We start from the raw sequence: 22947 nt of genomic DNA, 5'->3' as shown, positions 1-22947 counted from the left end.
CCCCTTTTTAAATATTTGTATTGCATGATGTTTTAGAACACTTTCAAAGATTGTGACATTTTCTAAGTAAATGTGAGCAATTTGAAGCGATTTCCAACCAACTCAACATCACTATCATTCATGGTACTCTCTTCTTCAGATGACGATGACATTTGTTCCACCGTGGTTGGTTTTCCTTTAGGTTTCTTGGTTCGCTTTATTGGCTTATTTGGACCATGCGGTACCCAGTTCATCAGATTTGAAGGGGCTAGCTCGTAGACAATTTCGGTGTACTGCTGGAAGGTCTTGAACAGTATGGACGTTGTTCCGCTAAACAATTTTTCCGCCAAACTTAACCTATCGTAACCTTTGAATAAGCACACAGCATTGTTAATAAATGTCCCCCAATAAAATTCCGATGGAGATGCACAAGGCAGACTGCTGTCTAGAACTCGATTAAGCGTTTGGGCGAAATAAAAAGTTGCTTGAAATTCGGCCAAGACGTGCACGATGTCGCGGTCAAAGTTGATGTCATGTGACAGCATTCTCTCTGCAATTTCTTGGAGTTTAAATGTGTTTTTGGCCATGTTGACGTAATCTACCATGGAATCATCCTTCGCTTTATTCGCGTTGTTCTCTAGACGCTTTAGGCTGCGAACACGACCGATGCGTGGCTCAACCATGGAGAGGTAAATAAGGCCGACAACTAGTCCGTCAACATGGTAGCTCCGAACGCGACAATGAGAATGCCTTATCCAATGGATAACTGTAGCAAAAACCAGTTGCCATTTGGTTGGCAACTCCAGGACTCGGCCAATGTTTTTGTCAAGAATGATATCGAAAAGCAGTTGCTGCCTCTCTTGTAGTTTCATGGCTCCAACAGAAGATAGTCCAGGTAAGGTTACCAAGAAGTCCAAGCGTGATATTGTCAGGTTTTTAAATACTAACTCAGAATTCTTCCGCCATAATGTCCTGAGTTGACAATCGATTTGTGAATCCCAACAAATCAAAGCGATTGCTTTCAAAAGATCGGAACAGCAGCAGAAACTGTTGCTAGAACCCACTGCTTCCACTTGAGACTGATATGGCATTTTGTGGGACAGCATCACTTCCAGGACCCAGGGTGGAATATCTGCATCCGCATATAGACTACAGAACCATTCTGGTAAGCCTTCCTTCATTAAGCTTGTAACTACTTTTTCCCCTAAAATATAATTAAGTACAGTTATCGTATTCTATAAGCTACACAATTGAGAATTCAATACTAAGGTCGATGACGGAGTTCATGTGCCCGTTGTTTTCATCCTTATACGCGTTTAGACTGGTTCGAATAGCTACTTCCACTTCAATATGATAAATTTTCTTGACAAACATAAGAATCTAGAAAAAGAGGCGAAAATAAAGAAATTTTAAAATAGAAGATTAAGTATAAAGATACTCGATCAATAGCTTCCTCCACAGTCTGGCCTTTCAACCATTCCAAAAGTCCCTGAAGTTTTCTGTGTTGGTCATTCATAGATTTACTTTTAGGCAAGTGAATTTGGGAGAAAATATTTTCAAAGAGTTTTTTGTCAGCGTAATCGTTTCCTAGAAGAGTGCCCATTAGCGGGAAAATCGAGGCATCTTCGTGACCTATGCTACATTTACGGGATAATTTATGTAAAACGGAACAGTGGTTATTAGGAATAAAACTTGCTTACAATCTTCAGGAAGTTGGTCATGTAAAAAATTTTACATTGTATGGCAAATCCATCATTGCATTTTACTGCACCAGTGAGTTCCATTAGGGATAAAGGAATGACAACCACGTCCATAACATAAAAATCTGAGTCATTACTGACAATTGGACATTTTAAACCACGTGCTAGGGAAGCCAGGTCTCCATCAGCTTCATACTGACACTGGACAATTTCAACATTAAACTCCTTTAGCACAGTAAGAAATGCAATTTTGAGTAGCAAAGGAAGCACCGACATCCTAAAAAAAAATTATTATTTGCTGTATTATTTGGAAAACATGGTAGCATGCCTGTGCTGATTGCTGGGTTTAACTTTGATAGAAGCAACAATCTTTTGTTTTGCTCGTAGTAGCCTGGTTTTCTGCTTCCTGTCTCCCACATCCATCCCACCATCAAAGATGACTATTGCCTTAATATTGCATTTCTTCAGCAGCCTGAATATTTCTCGAACATAATCACAAAAAATATTATAGTCGCCCCCAAAGCATGCATTCTGTTTTGGGCAGGCGAGGTATAAAAAATGTAGCAAGTTGCTCCCTATATGTAATAAATTTCCAAATTGAAATAAAATTTGAGCTGAATCATTAGTTTCAATTCTTTACCATCAATGACTATATCAGAGTTATGAAGCTTGAAATTTTCAAGGCACTTCTCGGATCTCGCCTGGATGTATGATGAAAGGCCTTTAATACCCATTTTTCGAAGTAGCCAACTAACGCACAAGCGTCTTTAAGCCGACATTTAGAACTTTTAACTTAACAAAAACAACAAATATGCCAAGAAACATGTCAATCATAAAATATATTCACGTGGATTTTATTGTCGTCTGCTAACTTCTCCCCTGGTTGCTTGGCAACAGCAGTAAACAAATCCATGCAGCTTCAATGTCGATACGACACACATAGGCTCCGTAGTTGTGTCCACGTTTCTAATCGTAAAGAAAAAACTTGACTCAGTAAAGTGAAATCTTGACAAAATAGAAGTTGTTCTAATAAACGTTATGTTCATTGCAAAATAGTAGTTACTTTCTTGTGATAAATGGGGGATTGGCTTCACAGTTTCATATTCGCCGCCTGGGATAATGTTGTGGGTCCTAAAATTCTCAAGAAATGGCCAACTTCAGGTTTCATGTGTTCTAGTGAAAACACATCCTTTGGTGATGAAGTGGATGAAGTAGGAACTGAAATTAAGGAAGAAAGAGCCATTGATTCAACTAATGAAACAAGTGCGTCAAGGAAGACTTTTTCCATGCAAGCTGATGAAGATTCAGTTGCCAAATATATTTCTGTTCATACGCTAACCGGTCACTTAGCCAAAACAAAGTATACCGATTATGATGGAGTAAATGAAATCTCTTTGAATGTTCCAGCTCTCGGTTTTGCCTCCCAAACTGCAACATTTTACTGCCTGTGCTTTTCAAACAATTATGGAGAAACCAACAATATTTGTATTGAAGAACCCCATATGGTGTCACTTAGTATGGTGTTTGATTATAAGAAGGGCCTTGATGCATTCTGGAACCTTCAGCCTCTTATAGTACACCTTCTGAGCAAAACAGTGGAGAGACTTAAAGTTGGACTTTCTCAGGTTTCTGGAGAAATTGTTTTGTCCTTTATTTATTTTTGTGAATAATTCAGAATTTGCTCATTTGCCAGGATTTAAATTACCATGAAGAACCAATTGTTTCTGAATGGCTAGGAGAAATCCATCATATACTGAAAGACAGCTGCACACTAAGGATTAGTAGGTCTCCACCAACTAGTCCCATCTCAATTAAACAAACAATGTTTAAAAAGTCCCAGATAGCTTGGGATGTTGTTATTACCTCAATGCTTACTACAATGGGATCCTGCTGTGTTGTTGGAAAAAGCGAAGAACAAATCAATGGGGTATGGCGTTGTATTTTATCCCAACAAATATGTAACAGAAATAATTTAACAAATTTGTTTACTATTTTAGGCCATAGATGTATTAGCATTTTTTCTTCCAGACACCCATCAATTTCTTTGCTCACGATATGCTGCCAATAGATTTTCCAGTGGCCTTTTCATTCAAGTAAGGAGAGAAAAGGCTAGTTTTCCTGCTTTCAGATAGAAGTAAATGCTACTTAAAAAATACCAACACCGTATCCTAGGGGCTTTTGGAAAACATCAATGGAGTTAGAAACATTAACTCAGCCGACATTTTGTTGAACGAATTCCCGCTAACCCTACTAGACCTCACGCAGAAAGGCAGGATAAGATTTTCTGGAAATGTTCACGAACACTATCGCTGTAAACAGCGTCACGCACGAGAACAAGAATTCAACATTATCCAACGAAGACAACCAAACATTCCTTTTTCCACTGAGTAAATAGAATAGTAACTTTTCTCTATAGGATTCGTTAGTACCTTTTTTAAGTAATTATGAGTGTTCTTTATTCTTTCCAAAACAGAAGTGTTTTCCGTCCATGTGGTGAGTCAAGTCGCTACGTTCGCTGGTGTCTGGAGCAGCTGGCAACTCATAATACTGAACACTGGTCTAGAATTATTGCAGCTTTCCATCAAGCATTGGCACTACAAGCTCATGATGTGATCAAAGCGTTTCAATCGAAACCTTTCCCGTAATAGCTCTACAAATTCACGAAATTTATTTGTTATAGTTCTAATTTCTTGTTTTTGTAATTGCCTTAGAAATGGAGAAAGTCTGAAATTGATGAGAAGTCAACTAAAAAAGTCTATGAAGATAGCCGAGTCGGATTTTTGGCTTCTCGTTTCTACGGCGGAAAGACTTAAACCCGGATTTTCCCGTATATTTGCCAACTACAGGCTTTAAATGAAAGCGTTCCTCTGGTTCATTGTCCAAATAAGGTCAGTGCCTGTTAGACAATGTAAGAAAATGTAAAGATGAACAATGCAGAGATGTGTGCGTGAAACGTATCTAGATGCGGATGAGAACTCTGTTCCCTCAAACCGTATCGATTACTTAGCGAAATTATTTTTGAGACGTGTAGAACAATAAAACAATTCGCTGCAATTTTTTTATTGTTATAATTAATTTTACTTTTAATAATTGATAATAGGACATTCGTGATTTTTCTACTTTTAGAATATTCATGTTGACTATCTTAAGCCGTAGAAAAATGAATTGTTCGGCTTTTGCTTGCTATTTCTGTTTAACTATGTTACTCCGTAAAAAGTACGAATCGGTATTACTGAATCAGACTTCGTCAGTAGTCTTAAGTTACCAACTGTTCAAACTCAAGGGATTATTTTTCCTTTTCTTGTTGATTACCCACAAAATTGCATTATAAATGCATTACTTAAAAAAGGATGATAATGTTGAAGAATAGGGTTCTTCGAAAAACCGAAAGTTCACATTTGTATTGTATATGGAAACAGTTTTGTTTGTTGTTTTGTTTTTAGTTTTTATTTCCTGTCCGTTTACCGCCTTTCTTCGCAGGGGCACGTCCAGCGGAACCTCCCTTTTTCCCACCGAATTTCTTATCCTTCGTTCCTTTATGCTTTCTTTTGCCAAGATCTTTTTTCAGTTGAGTTTTGGATTTCTTCTCGATTCCTTTACCCTTGTAGTCAAGAGATCCTGGCTGATTTAATTCTCGATTCACAGCCTTCTCAATGTCTAGTTTTGGTTTCTTATTTTTAAGCTTATCCAAAATGTCAAGACTAGAAAAGAAGATTACATATTATCGTAATTCTCGTTATCGGTTTCAAAAGCATCTTTTACCTTTTGGTTGTTTCTTTTTTCAGATCACCTACTAGTGGGTCGAAATGCCGCTTTTGTCCACTCTTTAAAACGGGCTTTTGTTCCTTTAGGTTAGGTTGAAATTTGCCTACTGATGCTGTTGCAGTGTGTGCAATGAAAACTGACCGATTAAGCTGATCAGCTGTGGGTCTTTCAGTTGGGCTCTAAGCTGATTTTTGATTTTGCCTTTGACTTCTGCATTCGAGCGGAAATGTTTCGTAGTCGTTGCAATTCATTCTTAGCCACTGACTCTTGCTTTTTTGTTTTACGTAAAGCAATCGGGTCCATACCATCATTGGCATTTCCTGGCACTTCAACCACCCAATTCTTCTCTTTCTCAGCAAGAGCTTTCTTGTAACCAAATCGTGGAACCCATTTCTAAAGAACAAGATAATAATCATGGGGTTATTTTGTAACATTACATACTTCTGTTTTTCAGCTTACCTTAAGTTCTTCATCCCAAGTTGCTTTAGACTTCTTGCGTTGGGTGATTCCTTTCTCTTTGGCATACTTTTCCCACTTAGAGAGAGCTTTTTCTTTGGGTGCAGGCTTAGCTCGAGGAAGTCTTGTAGTACCAGCAGGCAATTTTATCACCACCTCATTGTCTACTTTGAGGGTTGGTAGTTGAAAAATTTGATTGATCAGAAGTTGAACATTGTCTCTTGAAAGGTTTGCAAGAAATGCCTCTTTGTCGGATCTGGTCAAAACATAAGACGTGAAAAAACAAAACACGTGTACGGTTAAATAAAAGTAACAGACACATTACCTTAGCTGGTTAACATCAAGGTCATTGATGTCATAAGCTAAAAGATTTCCCAAGTCATATTCTAGTTCAACGACTTTGTCAACTTGAATAGATTTCAGTTTCTCTGCCTCATCTTCTGCTGCTTTCAGGAGCACGTTTTGAACGATGGAAGCAGCCATCATGAATGAATGCTGATTGACTGGTTCTTACCAATTAGTTGAATACTACTCCGTCAGGTGGAAGCACGGGCCGTCAACATTGCATTCACGTGTTGAGCCCAGAGATAGAACTAAAATCTATTATGCTCTTGATCCTTAAAGCCTTTGAAGATATTTAATCTGTGACAGATATCTTGTCAGGTTGGTAGTATGTGCAAACAAGACTTTAGTGTAATTTATGTCTGAGAGATAGAGCCTTATTTCAATAGTCTATGAAAAAATTGTATAGAGTATAGTGACAGTCATATCTTTGCTAGTGTGTTCTAGAAGTGAAGACACTTTGTGCTGTTATAAAAATCTATAAAATGGTGAAAGTTGATTTTTTTCTGCCACTTTCCCTGTATTTTTTTTTTCATAATAATTATTATTTTTTAGAATTTATTTTCATTATCTCTTCTGCTGATTTCTTTGGCTGGCTGTATCGTGATGTCAATCTCAATGGTAGAGGCTACCAAAAATTCCAAAGCTGACAGTCAGCTGCCTTTATACTATGGCTGGTTTGTTAAACCTGAGTATTCTTCCAGTTTCTTGAGCAAAAGTCACAAACTTTTGGCAGACACTCTACAAGAAATTCCAAATTTCTTGAAAGATGTACAGAACTTTACTCAAAAAGTGTACATATCTGACATTTTACTACATTACACAAGAGAAAATCCAGAAGAAGTCCTTCACTGTACCGCAATGTATAATGGAGTTTACCCCAACTACAGTCCTGGGGCTGAAGAGTACTCTGAAAAACAACTGGTGAAGGTGAATTGAACTACAAAATGAAAATATAGGGTCTTCTAAATATTTATTTGAAGGATCTGAACCAATATTGATTTTTTAAGGATAGTGTAAACCAGGTTTCTACCCTGCATTCTATTGGCTGGATATTGACACCCCGCACCTTCGGTGCCCGTATCAAATTGACAAATGATCAACTCTTGCTTTGGAATCAAAACGACACGGAAGGAAACCCTCCGCAATCGGCAGTGAATGCAAAGAAGCCAATCTCTCCCGTTACCTATTACCAACGTTCCATAACATTTAAGGAAAACTCTACAGATCAAGACCCCGACGTTATGGGTACGCTTAGAGAAAGTAAGTTATGCGACGGCATTTATCATTTTTTATAATTTTTCCATCAGGAAATTTTCAGCCAACATCCGGTTATGGCAGCAAGGCACATTTGACATTAGGCTGCTCCCCTGGAGTCGCGGCTGTTACAACAGGTTACGATCTTGTCGATCTGATTCGTTTGGAAGGTACCAATAGTAGCGAAGTAAAGACCTATGATCTGTCAAATGGAGGGTGGCTAAGAAATTACGGGGAAGGACAATGGGTTTTCTACCCAACCAAACAGTTTTTACTCGAGAGTACATTTCTTGGTTATGGTAGCGGTACTCGTGGACTAGAAGCATCATTTGCTTTACTATGTCTGTTATGTTCCTCTGCTATAATTTCCATGTTCAAAGAGCTATCGTAAATGTGGTTCTACAGGAAGCATTTTAGATTTTGGCTTGACGTTTACTTTTTGTGGCATGTCATGTGATTGATTGTGAGGAAATAACATTAGAAAGGGGTACAAATGTGGAGGGCGTTCACAATTCCGAATCACTCACAGACGATTGATTACATCCGGTATCTCTTTGCACAGAATCTAACTGGTTAAAGAAATTGTCACATACTGCTATCTGCCTATATTTAGAGAACACGATCAAGAAACAAACGACATTTAACGCAACGAGAAAAATAACCCGATGTACCCATTATTAGTAGAACCCATCAGGCAAAAATTTGCCTTTGTGCGAGATTAGTGAAAATGGGAGACGAAAAGACAAGCTGCATCATATTAGGAAAAATACAAAATGTTAAAACACTGAGAAATTCACGCAAATTTTGAGAGTGGAAACAATTTCAAGAATCATTTCAAGGCAACGGTAATTAGAAAATTAGTGAAAGTAAGGGGATGTGGTGGAGATGAACCGTAGCAAGGGACGCGACTACGATTGCGAATCAAACGCTATGACCTCCGCTATGGCTAGGTACAGGCGAAGGCTGTAAATATAACGAGGGCACCTGCGAATAACTCGATTCATCCATGTCGCCATGACAACTGGACTGGTCGTCAAAGAAGATTATGTCCGAACAGAATGAAGATGCTAGCGAAGGGGAAAGAGTTTCTGTAGAAGCTAGAGGAGCGCCGATCCGGCCTCGCTTGCAGAAGCGGCTTGGCGTGCTGCGGCTACGTTTGGGAATCGGAGGGGCTTCAGCTTCGGTGCTAAATGAATAGAGCGATAATACATGGTTTTTAACAATCATTTGTGCCAGTGAAAAGATATCTTTGTTTTCTACATAAAATTTTCAACATGATAAAATCAAGCAAGACATAGGACAACAGAATGTTAGCATTCGCGTAACAGATCACGTACCAAACAAAATCACTAAAATACGATATGATACTCCTATTCCGATAGGTATCTAAGGTAAGCGTTTGGGAATGATGGTCCTATAGGCCAAGTTTACCTTAGTATGAAGGTATGGGATGAACGTGATTTTTAGTGGTGGATTTCTTTTTGCTTTGTTCGATCTAGGCCTCTTCCGCCGTGCGGAGTGGCTTAAGAACGATACGTGGATCGTCGTCCATCATCCGCTCTGTATCCTCACTGCAAAAAGGTGTTAAATAGTAGTAAAAAAAACACAACACTCACTGATATCTAATCCATGCGGTTAGTACGTTAGTTACAACGCCAAATCATGTTAAGAGTATTAATTTCAACATCAATAAGCAAATCCAGACAATTAACTTACCTCTGAAATTTACTGTCCATTAGAGAGTGTCTCTCCTCTTCAATTGGAGCAGCAGGCTCAAGATTCAGTGCACCTGGTTCTTGCTGGAAATAGGAAACAATTACTGGCATTAAATTGCTGAAGGATAATTATTCAGTTACTCATTGAATTCTTTTGATTTACCTGTACTCCCTTGTAGCTAATAGCTGTCTGATGGCTGGTTTCACTGTGAACAGGTTGTCCAGCAGAAGTATTCAGGTTTCCAGATCTTTGACTGTGATGCTGTGGCAAAATTCCCCGACACATCCCTTTTAGCTGAAGAAATACCACATACATCACAAGACTAATGAGGATCAAACATATGCCAATCGATCCAAGTATGACATTTGTTTCATGATCATGTGATTCATTTGTTTCTGGAACTTCCTCTTGTTCAATATTCTCATCTGAGTTGTCATCAAATGTTGGCATGAGTTCAACATCTGCAGATTCATCCTTATGTGTGTTGACATCGTTGACCAAGGCATAAATTGCAAGACCCAATCCTAAAATGGCTAGAAGTATGGCACCAACAAGCAGTAACCGTTGAAGGTGTGGCTTTTGGTAGCAGCCAGGAAATACACGTTCAGTGATGTAGCTGGTTGACCATTCTTTGTGCCTTTCATATGTGACTGTAGTAGGCTGGTACACTGGATTAGAAGAAGGCATTTTCTCTGCAATTTCAAACCAAAATAAATGCTTAAACAAACAAAACTTGACACTAGAACACATCCGCAACGGTAAAACTGTTTAAATACAGCGAAATTCAAAACGTCCTTTACACACCACCTACTGAAACGTTTCTTTTTTCAACAAAAGTTAAGCGTTCAATCGCAAAAAAACCAATAGCCTACCTTGATACCACTGAAATAAAGAAAACACAACTTAACCGGCTTGATGACGCTACCTCTACCTTGAATGCTCAAAAATTGGCTCAAGGATAAAGTTTACCTTTCCGAAAGAGTCCCTGTTGTGTAAATTTTTCCAATAATTCTTTCGTCGAATGCGCCCTAGTCCAAGTCCAAAACCACAGAAATTCCGTGCGTCACCTTGTGCCTTGGGGCTAAAACCTCGAAAAGGCAAATAGACTAACACGAGTGGCTGCACTAAAACGGGAAAACTGTTTGACAGTTGTTGATGACGATTGACGATTGTGACGAAGTTGACAGATAGTCGGATTCGAATTACAGTTTAGAGTTTACAGATACTTTGCTGGATTCACTGCTCGCATTATTACAACTCAAGTTGAGCCACGGACGTCCACATTAATTGAATTCCTGATTTACTGCCTCAAACCGATGCAGAGATGTTTTACTAGATGAAACTGCTGTAAGCCGGCGTCGAAACTCGAAAGAGGTACATTGTTAAAACACCTTCCAAGTATTAGAGTCACGGACCAATGCCAACCCAAGCTTATTTTTCTAACACGACAAGTTTCCTCGTTTCAAAAATAAATTTGGTGGCGTCGGCGCCGAGTTGACAACATTTTATTGGCCACTGATTAGAAAACAAAACAAAGAAATTTTTATTGCTGGATTGCAGCTTGTTTGAAGGCTTAAACTTGCTTAGACATTTAATGTGTGATAAAGTATGTCAAATAGATTAAGTGTTTACTTTTGACTAAGAACTCTTATGTCTAGTCTTTATTACCAAAAGGTGACCTGGTCTGGCATTAGGCTCTAGTTTTTGATGGATTGTCTGTCAGCGGTAACGTCGATATTGCTAATTCGATTTGTGTAGTTAATTAGTGAGTTGGGCAACAGAGTGGGTTGATTAATAAAGGCTTCAGCGCCAAAGCTTCTGGGCACCCAATCTTCCCCCTCAACCAAAGAAAGTTATTTATAGTTGGCGAGGGTGCAAAACCAGCCAACGATGACCTAAACACGAACACTAGTGACACAGAGAGTGCTTTGGGAACAAAAACTTTCACGTCACACGAGTTTCATAATCAGCAACGAAATTTTTTTTTAAGTTTTCTGTTCACAACATGTCAAGATTATAAATTTGTTAGCGCCAACAGAAGGCCGTTTTCCCTTTGTACCTGCTCCACAAACTAAAAATATTTCTTGTAACAAAGGTTTTGGAATGTAGTTTGTTTATTACTGAATCTAAATCGAGTTCGAAAGCTTGGACACTAACGTTATTAAGGCACGCGTTAATTACTTTTCTCGCAACAGAATAAAATAAAAACAGTCCAATATCCTCCCTTCTTCACCATAAAAAAAAAAAACCAAACAAATGTATGATAAGGAACATCTGGTTGAAAATGTTTTGTTGATAACCAGAATAAATCAAGCTTTAAAAAAAAATGTGACAATTCAGACTGGTATTGAAAAAAAAAAATAAATGAAAAAAATTGATAGGTCTATACGAAACGCACCACCATGAAAGAAACAATAAAAAAAGAAACGTTACCCTACTGAGTTCTAAGTATACGGAGAGTCCGGGAGGTATGAAGGAGCACTACAGAAAATGTAGTCAACTAAGAATATTTTGTTGATGTTATCCGACGGTACAGTGATGTTTGCTCAGACTCGCACCACACACTGCACCGAAGAACTCATCCTCTAGCTTTTCCCCTCGTCCCTCTAGATCAGGGCGGCGGCTATGCCGGTAGTAATTTCCCTCGTCGTTTCTTTTTACGAGTAGAAAGTGAGGACGGATGTCTGGTTACCACGTACCAGCAGGAAAGGAGGCATGTTGGCCGTCAATAACTCCAGCCAGGCCATGTAAAGCGGAGCGCTCACCGTTCCCTTTCGAGGCATTGGCAGTGTCCTAGAAAAATTTAGGAAAAAAAAAGAAAATAAAATAAACCACAAGATACGATATCCTGTCTGTTGTGGGGGAGATTAATTACATGACAATCAGATTGGAAGTCTTGGAGTGAAGAAGCAGCTGTTCACGGAGCCGCATATGGCGGTTGGTTTTATCGCGAAGGGCAATCATTTCAGATTCCGTAATTCTGGCATCTGCTCATCAAAGATTGTCAAAATTCTTTCTGTGCGATACGATTCCCTAGGTAAATATTTAAACGATAACTTACCCTGCCCGTCTTCGTTTTTGACGAAATTTTTGATAAGACCGTCGAAATAATTGCGCGTCGATTCGGACGGCTTCTTCGTTATGTCGGTGATAACGATCACATCCGAAAAATCGATACGGAATTTAGACAACATAGCGGCCATTCTTTGGTGTCATGGGGAAAAAAAAGAGAAACTTGATTTAACAACGGCAATTAAGATAAACATTTATTAATAATGGAATAGACTAAGTCACCTCCTTTGTTCACTATCCAATTCTTCTTTGCGGTTGGCCAAGCAGAAGACTCTCAGTTTGCACGAACTCCAATTGGGGCGGGTTGTTAGAATGTAGGGCAACAGCAACGTCAAGCCTGCAGATGTCGCAGAAAATATTAAGTTTAGAAAAAAAAAAATAAAATAAAAGAAAATTGCTCGAGTCTCGTTTTTGTTGTCAAACGAACCTCCATCATCGTATAGCCACCAGACATCGATAATGCCTTTCTTTTGTTTGCGCTGGAACAAGGTAACATTGTTGAGAAGTTCCTTTGGCAGTGGATTGCCAGCTGGATCTGTAAAAAGGTTTTCACGAGAACCCTTCTTCTTGTTCTTCTTCATCCCTGATCCACCATGATTGACGACGGCAGTGGAGCCAGCCAAGGAATCAGCTTGCAAATCGTTGGCTCGCTTCATTGCGGGAGTGCCGGGAGGGGTTTGCTCGGAGCTGCTTCCTGATAACACGGCAGCAAAAATAGCGTAAGAAAAGGAAAAGTGAACAAAAAATCCATCTTGAACGGATGGTTGTCACGAGCTATTCATGCACTTGGGTGCAACGTTACGAAAACAGGTCAAGTAGAGGAGGCGATTAATCATTATAGACGTATAAGTAAGTCGGTGACACATTTAGTACGCCCATACTGACACACACGAACAGGCATGCGTACTTTTTTTGTTTTGTTTGTTTTTGAACGACTTTTTACCTCGCCAATTGGAAGAGGGCGAAAAACAGAGGAATCGCGAAGGCTCTACAGAAGATTAGAGACAGCGATCGTATTGATTTTTGACTGAATGAACTATTTTTGTTTTTCTTTCTTTTTTTTTCCAGATAAACAGATGCTTAAATAGGGCAATATTTACCCTGTGAATGAAGAGATTCCTGGGAATTGGCTTTCTTTTCACTCCATCCGGAAGCGGTACTGGCTGATGGTTTCAGGGTGGCAGCTACTACACCGGGGACGTCGAGCGAGCCGGACGGTACAGCAGAGCGGTCTGCTGGTGCAGAAACAGCTATTGGTACAGGAGAGATGTAAGATTCAGCAATCAGACCAGAGAAGTCTAATCCTTCGGGCGCCCGGAGAATAGCCAAAGACAAGTAAATGTCAAAGGCAGCACTGTACGAGGAATTCGAAAAATCAGATACTAAATGTCAAAGGTAATTTAACAATATTTGAGTGTTACTGAATCACTCCGAAATAGGCGTTCAGCTCTTCTTCAGGGCAGGTGTTCCAGTCACGTTTGTAACCCATCAATACCATATTGGGTTTCATTTTGCCTAGACCGCTAAGTTGCATCAATGCCTGAGCTCCCTCTGTTCATAACAGATTTTTTGAAAATGCAGTTGATTGATTGTCTTCGTGACCGAGAACTTATGCGACGTACCTTTGAAACCTGTGTTGTCTGCCAGACTGTAAAAGGCTTTGATTTTGTGATCGCGCAACCAGTGGTACATTCGTTGCGTGTAAGATGTACGGGTGCGTTGATTCAGGGGAGTTTTGACAATATGTCCGCAAACCATCATGGACAAATGCTTGCAAATTGAATAGCCAAAATCGACTAGAGGCGGCCGAGCGCTTGGCAATCCGGAAAGGACAAGGATTTGGGGTCGATAGTTTTTCACGTGCTCTTCAATGTGCACCAGTTCTTGGATGCTGTTTAGAGCTGCTTTATAAGTTTGGGCTTGCGTCGACGATCCCCAATTCACATCTGATACATTGAAAGGAAAACATTTTTTGATTTAAAAAAAGCTTTTCTTTTCCAAAAATACGGGACTGACTCATACGTACCGGGTTTGCGATAGATGACAACAATATACAAAGCAAACAAGCAGCCAAACGTGACGAGTGCGGTGGGCCAATTCATCAAAAACATGACGGCCACGCAAAGAATGGCTCCAATTAAACTCAGCCATCCGTTGTAATACTAAAAGAAAAGAACAGAGTTATAATTATGATTCTTTTCAATTGAGCTATTCATTATTCTTCTTTACTCTAAATGTAGGCCTCCATCCAACAGGCTTCACCATTTCGGCGTGGAAAGTTGAATAATTGACCAATCCGTAAGCAGCCAAAAAGAAATTGGAGATGAGAGGAGCAATTGCATTCAGCTCGGCGATAATGATGCAGCCCAAAGCGATTATAAATGTCAAGATGTAGCCATTAACTGGCTCGTTGTTTTTGCCGTATCCACGACCAAAAGGACCCAAATAAGGATAGAGCTTATCCTTACACAAAGCCTGGAACACTTTGGGTGCAGAGACGAGACTGGCCAGAGCAGAGCTGAGGGTAGCCGCAAAACAACCGGCGTAAATCAAAGGACCGAAAGCCGAAACCAGTTCAATAACCTGTTTTCATTTCAATCGTTATAGATTTTCATTCATTTTTTTAAAATGCATATCTTAAATAGTGTCGTAATGAAGACCTTACCTGGAAACTGTTTTGGAGTCCCCATTCGCAACCCTCGGTACAGTTGGTAAGCGTGCCGTTGTAGAGGTCTTCAATGTTGCCGGTGGCCTGTCTCATAACCGTCGCGCCGCAAATAATGGCGAAACCGACGTAAGTCACACTTGTAATAGCGATGGCCAACATTGTTCCTTTAGGAATAGCGTGTTGAGGATCCTAATGTTAAGACAAAATTGAGCGACCGGAATTTTTGATGGATGAGTATTGTAAATCGACTTTAAGATCGCCAGAAATGTTGGCTCCAGCTAAGATGCCTGTCGCGGCCGGAAAGAAGACGGAGAAGACAGTAAAGAAACTATGTTCTTTGCCTTCGCTGTATTGGTAGTCGGGTGAAAAATTTTCCACAAATAACTCACCTTTCAAAGTTAAAAAATTCATTTATTTACGTAAAATGTATTTAACTAATGGAACTTACTGCTGTAACCAACAAATCCTTTAGCCTTTTCCTCGTCGTCCATTGGGCCCATAATACTACCGATGACGAACGCTATTTGAGCGATAATCAAGATGGCCAACAGAACAATTTGTGCCTGAACCAAAAAGAACAAGTTAAGATATTTTTTAAAAAACAATCTGTTTTACAATATGCTAGTGGTTACCTTAGTTTCCCATTCGAGACCGATGACGACGATTCCGGTCAATAAGATGATGGTGATTGTGCCAATAATACGGACGTCGTTGACACCGTTGTCGATGATTTTGAGATCAAAGGTCTTTAGCAAATCGTTAAGCGACTCACAAAAGCCGATGGTGTACATGGCTACCGCTACTGCATTTGCCACGGCGAAAATGACGCCGATGGAAGCGCCAAAGTCCGGGCCAAGCGAGCGAGATATCATGTAGTAAGTACCGCCGCCTTTGATGTTGCCGTTGGTGCTGATGGCACTCATTGATAGGCCAGTTATGGTAGTGACGATGCATGCTAGCGCGATAATAATGACACCTTCACCTGTGTTTGCCAAAGTGATTATTTACTCTAGAGGGATATTCATGACCTGAAAATGGTTAACTTACCTATTCCGGCTTGTCCTACGACCCAAGAAAGGCGAAGGAAAAGCATTACGCCCCAAATGTTGAGTAGACTTCAAAGAAATAATATTGAAATTCAGGTAAAATAACATTTGTTTGTATTATTTTTAGCGTCATCGGAAAACTCACCATCGCACCAAGACTCCTTTGATCCAACCAAATTTGACGAAAGTGTCTGGGACAACCTCGGTTGCTTTCTCTCCTTGAGGCTATTTGCCAACGAGATTGAATTACAAAAAGGAAGCAAAACAAACGGTTGCTAAACTAGTACAAGCAAATAAAGGGCGTGCGTAAATAAGATGCCGCAATTGGAGTGACCCCTGCATCACGGTTCCTCTTCTGCGTTCAACGGAACGCCCGTGAAAGGGGAAATGATTCATCAGAGAGGTATGAAAATCTGATACTTATTACTCCTATAAAAGGTATCGCAACTTGTTATTACGTCGTAGCAAATTGCGCTATTGTGGTAAAAATCGTGCTGACGGAAAACGAACTGTTGATTTTTTTCTACTGATATCCTATTTCCATTTTTAATGGACAGTGGCGAAAACTAGGAACCTGGCACACCCTCAAAACAACTGTCTGGTTCATAATTAGACGTGCCGACGTTTGATGGCCAGACAATAGGGAGATGTTTCACACATCAGTATTTTCCTCATCGATTACGTGTTTCCAATAAGTCAACAACTACGAGTGTTATGAGAGTTCGATCAATGCTGGATCGTGTCGATTGATGGGCAAAGACGAGTGATGGGACAGTGGGTAATTTAAATTGAATGCGCTTCCTCCGAATACGCAATTTTTATACGAACGTCGTCTTTTCACACGAGTGTTTAAGTAACGCCATTTCATTCTGCGGACTTTGGCTGCAAAAAAAAAAAGGGGGGGCTCCCGCTTTCCTTTGAATTATGATGAAAGAAAATGGGAATTCTTTTTGTTTTAAAGATGGAAATTGGAGATCGCAAACATTTTCTCTAGTGTGAAATGAAAAAAAACTTTGGTTCGGGAAGCTCGGGTAGTCATTACGCGTAATATCAAGTGACGACGACTTTTCTAAGAAATTTAAGCTAGATTCATTTTACGACATAAAACCTTGTAGGGATGGGTGTGTTTCTTTTAGGTCAGCCTAGCGCAATCTATTCCTCTTTTTTTCCATACCAGGTCATAAGACTTGTGGGAAGGGCTGTTTTTTTTGTCAAGTTCAACAGCCGTTACAGCAATAATGGCAATAGAGGAGGGAGAAAAACTCGGCGTTCTACATGTTTCTAGACAACTCCCTTGGCTAATTTTCTTACAGTACGTTGTCGACAAGTTTACTTTAAATTTTGTTTTATTTTGGCTTTACAAGTTCGCGTGTGGTCGTTGCTCTCTATTTGGGGAATAGTCACTGTCTGACGGATTACTTGCAGTCGTGGCTTTTTTTTTTTCTTTTCACGGAAAACCAATAAAGGCTCAATGACCGCAAACTATGCAGGATTGCACGACTTCATTATTCAAATTGTTCCGGTATGCTAGTTATGTGACATCGTGTTTAAAAAATGAAGTAAACAAAATTACCTTTTCGTGAATAGTTGCATTGTGAAGTTCGTCCAGGGTCGGTCTATGCCCGGCTTGAATTGAAAGGATATTGCGGTAGTTGTCGAGCCGAGGCAACGCTTCACGGGTCAGTTGGTAGCGCAAGCTCTTGGTAGCGGCGTTTGTCCGTTGACCACTTTCGTTCATCGTCATGTAAGTACCTTCCGACAAAAGAGCGGTCGGAGAGGACGCCCGTTCCCCGTCATTAGAAGCGGCCGAACCAGGACGTTCGCCCATTTCAATCGCCTCCGAGCTATTGCCCTTCTGTAAATAATCGTTCAACCAGACCACACACGCATTAGATTCTACTTCAATATTTCATGATAAAAAGAGAACGTATACGTATGAAAGAAAAAACAAAAAATGGTGGTTAGCATAGGTGTTGCGTACTTCCGTTTCGTCGCCATCTTCTTCGGAATTTCCGCCTCCTGAGTCGACTCGGTTCACTTTGAAACGGTTGCGTTTGGATAATGCGTCAGTCATGATCTAAGAACCTGAATATACATACAAGCAAACAACAACAAAATATACACAATTCGATAATCAATATTTGCTGTAGGTACTATCCCCGTGGAGACAGCGTGCACTTTCATTTAACATTTTACGATGCAATTTATAGTTGCAATGGAATCGACAGAAATGTCGAATGATATTGCTCGTATCATCACAAAATGATAAAGGTAAATACAGAAACAAAGATGATGTCACTAGGATTCGAATAAAATATGCAGAACTCAATACATCTTTCATGTAGAGTCATGGCAAAGAGAACAAATATCCAACTTCATTTAAATTTTAAGAATAAAAGACAAAATGTCTGTTGTCTTTGTAAAAAGAGAAGAATGACTGGCAAAGTTTGAACAACGCTCGATCACCTCAATCGCTTAAACTGAATCAACACTGTTAAATGCAACTGCTGCTTTCACTTTCATAGTAATTCAAATTAATCCTAGACAACTAATCGCCGTAAAATATCTAATGTTTCTGAATAATTGTTATTTGAAATTTACCAGCAGGGATGGCAGAAATCGATTAGTTGAAAGTGTTTCAACAGAAGTACGAGAAAGACACGTGGGGCACTTGAAGGTAACGGCACAGCTACAAATGGTGAGACCGGTAGCCGGTTAACGAAGAGGAACAGACACAAGCATGCAGACCGACCGGCAGGCGAAGACTACAGACTGACGAAGCTCAAAGTGACAGAGCATTGGCTGTTTATAAAGCGAAAGGCCCCTCCAGCTCCAGCACTCTCTCACACTCGACGGAAACACCAGATAGGATGGTGCCAGCCCCCTCTTGCTTCTTTCCAAAAAGATCCGGGGGCTTCTATTTAGCCACCCTTTTGTGTATCCAAAAAGAGGAGAGTAGGTCTCAGTTTTTTTTTTTTTTTTTGCTTTGTAAAGAAGTGAGGTGGTCGTGGGGTGGCTAAATTCCTTTTTTTTTTGTGCTGGAGGCTGTCGAATTTTTTAACATAAAAACCATTCTGAAAACAAGTAAACAACAGGCCAATTTAAGCTATGCTGCGATGAAGAAAGCCACTGCCAATCATCTTGTCGAGAGAATGAAAACGTTTGATGTGCAACAAGAACAACTCGGGACAATAAGCAGGCATCAATAAAAACGAGGAAAAGTCAAAACTGTGCTAAGCAAAAATTAAAATCTAAATTCATTCGACCTCTTTTAATCCTGTTCAAATATGGATGAATCATCCCTATCTTGGCTGTCACATTTCAGAAAGTTGGCGTTTCATCACGGCATAAGGAGCAGTAGGTACATCTTTTTATCCCGTGGGATAGGCAAGAACGTGGTGCAAATGTTTTCCTTCTCATGTAGAGACTCCACGTTTGAAACTCGACTGTCTATAATTAGAATTTCATTTGAAAAAAACAAAAAAACTATACTTTCCTAGACATTATAGAATCAGACATCTTTCAAAGCAGCCGCCCGGAAAACCTGAGAGTCACCTAGCGAACCATTCTTGTACTTCATTGACAATAAACAAAAGAAAAGCGCCTATTCTTAGTAGTATGACAGATCACGAAATCAACCATCTTATGGAATCGAAAACCATCTAGATGTTTCTTTTTTAGACTCCATTGTTTAACGTGTTTCCCAGTGTATTTTCCAGTCCAAGGTTACATCGAACCCAGGGACGCAGATCCCTTTAGTTGATTGATGAGATTAACAGTTTTCCATGGTACGTATCCAACGAGTAGTATAACGAAACAAGTTACAGTGCACGTTTCACACGCGATCAATTATTGTTTCCGTATCTTTCTCATCAATGGAAGTTATACGGAATACGTTTCCAAAAGGAAAGTGCGGGCGGTTTATGTATTTGTTTGGTTACCATGGCTACTCTATTTTGGTTTAGGAAAGACGAGAATAGCACGTTTACCCTTTGCATGTTCGTCGCCATCAATGATGTCACCAGTCAAGTATTGGGTGGGGGGATACCTTCTCTAATTTCGGCCTTATGATCGAGTTGTCACGTCATGTGATGATTATGCTTCATCGTTGAAAGATATCGTTTTATATGGCGGCTCATAATTGAACGAAAAATCGTAAAATTTGCGGGAAAAAAATTATTTCTAAATGTAATGGGTGTAGTAAATGTAGCGTGTTTATTGACCATTGAGACCCGGGAATGAATTAGAATGTTTCAAACCCTAACGCTTGTTCGTATCCTAATAACCTTTTCGAGGTTGAAGGAACTGTTTTATGATAGCATTCAAAGTGCATGCTGTCCCGTTACCTTTAATCTTCTTTTCCTAGTGCTTTACTTAATTCTGTGGTCTAATCGAGAAAGCAATCGTCTGCCTCATAAAATGGAACCCAACAATTTGTATTTAGTTTTAAAACGTCAGGCATTTTAAATTGCTAAGCAATCAGACACATTCGTTAATATGTTTGGCTTACTCCATGTACGGTGAAGAAGACTCTTTATCCCCACATTGGAACGCTGGTAAGTGGTAAAGAATCTGACGGGTAATCGGTAGTTTGAAAACATTTCGAATGCATATTGGGGTTCATCTTGCGTACGTCGTACCTAGACGAAACTCACTCGCAAAAATCAACATTGGAAATAGAACCAGGTAATAAAATGGATGAAATATAGGTAGCCGCAATTACTTAATAGTCATGATGATGGGCAGATAGTTCCAAACTCTAATTAAGTTTCGTTCATTGTCTGACCTGCGTCCTGCTTACATTTATACTAATCGAAACAGAAGTTTAAAGAAGGAGCGGTTAGAAAGCATCTTACCTGATGAATTCTTAGAAGTCTTATGTAGGACTAATTGAACGAAATATGCAGATGTGAAGAACTGAATTTTTCCACGAAAAGGAACCCCTGTTTTTTTCCTGGCTGTGTAATTTCAACTGTGGTTTTCCTGCACGTGACGTTGATCAATTGTGGTAGGCAGCTGAAACCATACACTTTAATAATTAACTTGCGTAAACGTATTTGCTGATCATGTATTTGTTTCACCCGGGTAAGCACTACCGCACATTTTTCGTCGACCTATGGCTATGGGTTGTCATTTCATTGGAAAAACCCCACCCCAGAAGCTTTAATTGGTTGGTTAAATGCAAACGTCGGTTACGACACGACATACGCGACTCTCAGCACGACACAGAAATGCATGTTTTGTAAATCAGTCAAACAGTCACCTTCACGACGTCATGCACGTCACATGTTTTTCCGAAAATCACCACTAGACATGAGTAGTGACCTTAAGCTATCGGAAGTTTTATTTCAATCGAACTGCCAACGCCATCTAAAGAAGGGATACGTAGCTAAAGGTAAGGAAGAAAAGGTTTTGAAAGAGAAAAAAGCCTCTGAACGTAGCGATTCGCTCGATCGTGGGTGCATAAGCCAGCCAGAGAGCTATAGAAAACTGAAAATTAATTTGTGTGCTAGGCATTGCTGTTGGCAGAATTCATTAGAGTTATTGTACGTGAATCAATTACAAAACGAAAAGAGTGACAAACATCATACGTTCTGTTGTAAAACGTACGTGTTAAAGATTGGGAATCGACTTCAGGAAGGTTGCTGATTGCAAGTGTTATCGTTTCGAGAATGATTTTTGAAAACTTTTTTGAAGAATTTCTAGTTAGGAATTCTGTCTAGATCACAACCGACGTAACTATTACGATTTTTCCTCTAATTCTCGATAGGGATTCAATCGGTAAAGCCGTCGGAAACCAAAGACTTTGCGAGTTAGGGAGTAGAAATCAATGGAAGCTCGATTGTAAATTTATTCGCCATCTAGCAGCCACGATCTAAACCTTTAGGAAAACGCATCTACTCGAGGACTTCAATTACTTTCGGCGAAAAAAAAAAAATAATAAATAAATGGCCCTCCCCGAGGTATTAAAAATTTTGGGGTTCTGTCGAATAAATATTTTCGAAATGAACATTTCGAATAAAAGTCTAGAATCAACGGATTTTTTATTCGTTTCTTAATCGTCAAATAAATTGGTCTGTTCTATTCATTATTCTTGTCTTTTTAGACCTTTAATTTTATTCTTATTCAAGAATAAATTTTCGAATAAATTTTGATTAAAAAATTCAAATAAATCATTATTTTTGTCTTTTTCTAAATTAATTAATTAATTCAATTTAGTTCTTTTTTTTTCAGTTGGGAAATTTTTTATTCGAAATTTATTCTTTATCCGTTATTGATTCGAAAATCACGAATCGAAGGCTTTTTTATTCGTGATTCTTGATTCTTATTTGTTTGGGTTTAGATTTTATTCGCAAACGAAATGCAATTTTTCGTTATTCGACAGTAGCCTACACTGGTCATTTGGCGTTCCGTAAAGCCTCGCTTACACTAGAGGGTTTTTTAAGCTTTTAAGCTTTTAGTTTTAAGAAGTTAAGGTATTATTATAAGATATTTTCTATGTAATGCTATTTATTATAAGGTATTATTTACGTATATTATATTATTAAAAGATTAAGGAACTAAAAGCTTAAGAAAAACCTCTAGTGTAAGCGAGGCTTAAGAAATTAAAGTTACTATCGAGTATCGAATTCAAATTTTCCTCTGAAATTTTTTATCATTTTTATCTTTTCCAATAGACAAGCAGACAAATTAGTGACAGTAGATTTATCGAAGGTTTCGAGACGTGTTAAGCGGGGAGCCAATAAATGTTCAGTGCGTTCCTTAAAAAACCCTTTTGGTTGCTCGTTAGTGTTAGTACAGAAGTACACTGAGATTTGCAATTTGCAATTTTCGTACCAACATGATGGACACTCTTTTTCACGAAACACACGATTGTTTGAAGGTTGATTTTACTAGACGTCATTTGAATGGTACAGTATAGTATATTTGGATGTTATTTCTTTCA

General features: G+C 39.3%; 6 protein-coding genes and 1 non-coding gene across 34 annotated transcripts in view; 3 read left to right on the top strand and 4 right to left on the bottom strand.

Annotated features, from left to right (window-relative positions):
• Position 1: 1 nt before the first annotated feature.
• LOC116931109 (protein asteroid homolog 1) lies at positions 2-2563 on the bottom strand. Its single transcript, XM_045178976.1, has 6 exons — positions 2320-2563; positions 2008-2254; positions 1676-1956; positions 1418-1611; positions 1245-1359; positions 2-1183 (listed from the first exon to the last, which is right to left on the bottom strand). Exons 1-6 carry the CDS (start codon positions 2411-2413, stop codon positions 63-65), a joined length of 2052 nt encoding a protein of 683 aa, XP_045034911.1. The 5' UTR covers positions 2414-2563; the 3' UTR covers positions 2-62.
• A 51-nt stretch (positions 2564-2614) lies between these two features.
• LOC116931118 (guanine nucleotide exchange C9orf72) lies at positions 2615-4733 on the top strand. Of its 2 annotated transcripts, XM_032938635.2 has the most exons (7): positions 2615-3020; positions 3087-3304; positions 3373-3606; positions 3677-3772; positions 3852-4066; positions 4153-4320; positions 4391-4733. In XM_032938635.2, exons 1-7 carry the CDS (start codon positions 2756-2758, stop codon positions 4530-4532), a joined length of 1338 nt encoding a protein of 445 aa, XP_032794526.1. In that variant the 5' UTR covers positions 2615-2755; the 3' UTR covers positions 4533-4733. The 2 variants fall into 2 exon arrangements, with proteins under 2 accessions (XP_032794526.1, XP_032794525.1); XM_032938634.2 differs by having other exon boundaries at positions 2616-3304.
• Positions 4734-5065: 332 nt separating this feature from the next.
• Positions 5066-6413, bottom strand: LOC116931125 (ribosome biogenesis regulatory protein homolog). The gene is given in 5 exon segments (XM_032938644.2): positions 5066-5380; positions 5442-5620; positions 5622-5837; positions 5904-6156; positions 6226-6413. Coding segments are annotated over 5 exon segments (1071 nt in total). The 5' UTR covers positions 6387-6413; the 3' UTR covers positions 5066-5118.
• Positions 6414-6432: 19 nt separating this feature from the next.
• LOC116931132 (2',3'-cyclic-nucleotide 3'-phosphodiesterase) lies at positions 6433-7997 on the top strand. Of its 2 annotated transcripts, none has more exons than XM_032938659.2 (4): positions 6433-6563; positions 6798-7172; positions 7253-7490; positions 7553-7997. In XM_032938659.2, exons 2-4 carry the CDS (start codon positions 6849-6851, stop codon positions 7888-7890), a joined length of 900 nt encoding a protein of 299 aa, XP_032794550.1. In that variant the 5' UTR covers positions 6433-6563; positions 6798-6848; the 3' UTR covers positions 7891-7997. The 2 variants fall into 2 exon arrangements, with proteins under 2 accessions (XP_032794550.1, XP_032794549.1); XM_032938658.2 differs by having other exon boundaries at positions 6497-6730.
• Positions 7998-8089: 92 nt separating this feature from the next.
• On the bottom strand, positions 8090-11786 carry LOC116931135. 3 transcript variants are annotated; one of them, XM_032938665.2, is made up of 5 exons: positions 10185-10326; positions 9378-9907; positions 9216-9298; positions 8931-9070; positions 8090-8685 (listed from the first exon to the last, which is right to left on the bottom strand). In XM_032938665.2, the coding sequence occupies exons 2-4, from the start codon at positions 9900-9902 to the stop codon at positions 8995-8997; spliced, it is 684 nt and encodes a 227-aa protein (XP_032794556.1). In that variant the 5' UTR covers positions 9903-9907; positions 10185-10326; the 3' UTR covers positions 8090-8685; positions 8931-8994. The 3 variants fall into 3 exon arrangements, with proteins under 3 accessions (XP_032794556.1, XP_045034907.1, XP_032794555.1); XM_045178972.1 differs by lacking the exons at positions 8931-9070; positions 10185-10326 and adding an exon at positions 11649-11786; XM_032938664.2 differs by lacking the exon at positions 8931-9070.
• LOC116931097 (bumetanide-sensitive sodium-(potassium)-chloride cotransporter) lies at positions 10185-18641 on the bottom strand. Of its 2 annotated transcripts, XM_045178951.1 has the most exons (19): positions 18603-18641; positions 17983-18086; positions 17575-17856; positions 16147-16226; positions 16003-16070; positions 15588-15937; positions 15404-15518; positions 15205-15344; positions 14953-15144; positions 14517-14870; positions 14314-14449; positions 13910-14233; positions 13709-13838; positions 13388-13641; positions 12715-12981; positions 12510-12624; positions 12277-12419; positions 12091-12202; positions 10185-12008 (listed from the first exon to the last, which is right to left on the bottom strand). In XM_045178951.1, the coding sequence occupies exons 2-19, from the start codon at positions 18073-18075 to the stop codon at positions 11873-11875; spliced, it is 3291 nt and encodes a 1096-aa protein (XP_045034886.1). In that variant the 5' UTR covers positions 18076-18086; positions 18603-18641; the 3' UTR covers positions 10185-11872. The 2 variants fall into 2 exon arrangements, with proteins under 2 accessions (XP_045034886.1, XP_045034887.1); XM_045178952.1 differs by lacking the exons at positions 10185-12008; positions 12091-12202; positions 12277-12419; positions 12510-12624; positions 12715-12981 and adding an exon at positions 13126-13275.
• The window catches only part of LOC116931156, a 97361-nt gene continuing 84866 nt past the window's right edge, over positions 10453-22947 (top strand). For 14 of the 23 annotated variants that reach the window (XR_006651338.1, XR_006651340.1, XR_006651333.1 and 11 more), the window contains exons 1-5: positions 10453-10589; positions 13356-13682; positions 14528-16060; positions 16129-18272; positions 18347-22912. This is a non-coding gene — a transcript (uncharacterized LOC116931156). The remainder of the gene's footprint in view (positions 10590-13355; positions 13683-14527; positions 16061-16128; positions 18273-18346; positions 22913-22947) is intronic. The other 9 variants (XR_006651342.1, XR_006651336.1, XR_006651334.1 and 6 more) reach the window with 6 other exon arrangements.

This window comes from Daphnia magna, linkage group LG9 (genome assembly GCF_020631705.1).
Source record: "Daphnia magna isolate NIES linkage group LG9, ASM2063170v1.1, whole genome shotgun sequence".
NCBI lineage: Eukaryota > Metazoa > Arthropoda > Branchiopoda > Diplostraca > Daphniidae > Daphnia > Daphnia magna.
Note: the sequence above shows the minus strand (reverse complement) of the source record. Positions and strands in the feature narration are given on the sequence as shown.